The sequence below is a fragment of the Brassica napus genome, unplaced genomic scaffold, assembly GCF_020379485.1.
Source record: "Brassica napus cultivar Da-Ae unplaced genomic scaffold, Da-Ae ScsIHWf_265;HRSCAF=440, whole genome shotgun sequence".
Classification (NCBI taxonomy): Eukaryota; Viridiplantae; Streptophyta; class Magnoliopsida; order Brassicales; family Brassicaceae; genus Brassica; species Brassica napus.
In genome coordinates, this window is record NW_026015952.1 from 75,001 (window position 1) to 77,500 (window position 2,500).

The following is a 2,500-nucleotide window of genomic DNA, read 5'->3' on the forward strand; positions in this document are numbered from 1 at the left end:
TTTTCTTGACACTTTTCGTGCTGGGGTTTGGTGATATCCGGAAGCTATGCGTACGATACAACCAAAACTGAAGTCTTGGCCAAGGATGAACGCATAACCACGAAATCAGCAGGCGCAGTAAGAAACCGGCCTACCGAGAGTGATGTTTCATCGTTCTCAGGTCGTTCTGTTTCCAGGGTACGACAATGATCCTTCCGCAGGTTCACCTACGAAAACCTTGTTACGACTTCTCCTTCCTCTAAATGATAAGGTTTAGTGGACTTCTCGCGACGTCGCAGACGGCAAACCACCCACGTCGCCGCGATCCGAACACTTCACCGGATCATTCAATCGGTAGGAGCGACGGGCGGTGTGTACAAAGGGCAGGGATGTAGTCAACGCGAGCTGATGACTCGCGCTTACTAGGAATTCCTCGTTGAAGACCAACAATTGCAATGATCTATCCCCATCACGATGAAATTTCAAAGATTACCCGGGCCTGTCGGCCAAGGTGTGAACTCGTTGAATACATCAGTGTAGCGCGCGTGCGGCCCAGAACATCTAAGGGCATCACAGACCTGTTATTGCCTCAAACTTCCTTGGCCTAAACGGCCATAGTCCCTCTAAGAAGCCGGCCGTGAAGGGATGCCTCCACGTAGCTAGTTAGCAGGCTGAGGTCTCGTTCGTTAACGGAATTAACCAGACAAATCGCTCCACCAACTAATGTTGTGGTCACGAAATCCATGGTTCAATCAGAGTCTCACCAAACCGTCCAAACCGGCCATCTAGAAGGTACCAGCGACCGAGGTTCAGTCCAAGGCGTATATCTCTACAACCAGAAGAACTTTCAACATGAAACCAATTGTATTGGATTCTACACTCAAGACGGAGTCCAGCCCAATTGCAATCGAGCCAAAATATTCACGGAGCAAGAAGTTATGACTTTTACAAGTCAGAAGTTTCCCAACCCGTCCATCTGCGAGTACCCGACTTTAGAAGGAGATTCCAGCCCAAGGAAGGAGCGGCCTGAACCAAAGCCCATCATAGGATTCAAGAGGAATCTCTCATATTTCCAGAAAGCCCAATATCAGGAGAAATGGCTACGGAATTATGAAGTTATGATCCAATCTCCAAAACCGGCCAAACCAGTTCTACACTTGCCTCAATTGGAAGCTAACCGGTTCAATCAGCTTCAAACCAGACATTGGCGACCAGGAGATCATTTCAACCAATCAGGCGACCAAAGAGTTTTCAGGAAGCTATGGCAGGAGAAACCCAGAGACAACTTCTCAAGGAAAACCAAACTCTTTTGGCAGATTTAAAGAAAGTAAAAGATCAGATTGCTCGGTTGGAGAAAAGACACAAGGCACAAGGCCAACGACCACAGCAAGGAGAAAGAAGATTTGGAGATGCACCAGAAGCTGTTTATGTCGAGCCCAAGCCACCAGATCCTTCAAGGATCAATCAACATCCAACTTCTCAAACCCATACTCATCATGTTGCTAATTCTCGGTTTGATCATAAATCTTTTGCTGATAAAATTGAACTCTTTACATTTTCAGGAGGAAGAAGCTACCTATTTTGGGAGAGGAACCTTGATGAATGGTTTCACTACAACAACATTCTGAAAGAAGAGAGACTATCTTATGCCATTGATCAACTAAGAGGTAATGCCTTTAAATGGTGGGTACAAGAAGAAGATGATAGATGGTTTTACAAGGAGCCAGCTATCAAAACGTGGAGAGATCTTAAGGAAGTCATGAGGGATGAATTTTCACCAGAACTCACAAGTTCTAAGATCCGAAAGATATACCCAAGGAGGTATCTAACTCATGTTTCCAAAGAAAAGCCAGAACCTGTTATTGTCCAAGAGAAGGCCAAGGTAAGTCCTATACTTGATAAATTTGTTTATAAATCATCTCCCACTGGTATGAGTCACTTGTCTTTGTCCAAGGATGTTAAGACAGGTCCTGAGGTTGAGAAAGACACGATCTCCACATCTTTGTTGGAATCAAAAGTTGTCCATGATTTAAGTCTAAGAGACAAGGAGATTTTAAACCCAAAGAAAGAAGAGCCATCAAGCCAATGTAAGTCTTCTAACTCTGAGGATTTAAAATATCAGACATGTTATAGATGTCATAAGAAAGGACACTATGCTGTATTTTTTTCTACTAAACAAGCATTGATAGAAGCATCACTAGAAAACAAAACTGATTTATCTATGAAGAGTGATAGTTTTATTCAATCTGATTTATTAGCTCAAAATTCTTGTATGATGCACTTGTCTTTGTCAAAGGGTGATGTAACAGGAACTAAGGAGCATGAATTCAAAGGAGAGGAGCCACCAGGCGCCACACCTGTGATGGACCAGAAGATGGTTCAAGACACAATGCAGTCCATATTGCTTAAAGAAGCAAAACCGGTCCTAAAAGTATCCCACCAAGGTAAGTGTCTAACACCAACTTTGGATATTAGTACTGACGTGTGTGTTCTTGGTGTAGGGAGAATAAATGAAACCTAT

General features: G+C 43.6%; 1 protein-coding gene across 1 annotated transcript in view; it reads left to right on the forward strand.

The window, feature by feature from the left end:
• Nucleotides 1–1,240: 1,240 nt before the first annotated feature.
• The window catches only part of LOC125601748, a 1,423-nt gene continuing 163 nt past the window's right edge, over nucleotides 1,241–2,500 (forward strand). The window contains exons 1-4 of the mRNA XM_048773803.1: nucleotides 1,241–1,861; nucleotides 1,934–2,066; nucleotides 2,238–2,423; nucleotides 2,481–2,500. The exon at nucleotides 2,481–2,500 is cut by the window's right edge and continues 111 nt beyond it. Coding sequence (XP_048629760.1) covers nucleotides 1,241–1,861; nucleotides 1,934–2,066; nucleotides 2,238–2,423; nucleotides 2,481–2,500 — 960 coding nt within the window. The remainder of the gene's footprint in view (nucleotides 1,862–1,933; nucleotides 2,067–2,237; nucleotides 2,424–2,480) is intronic.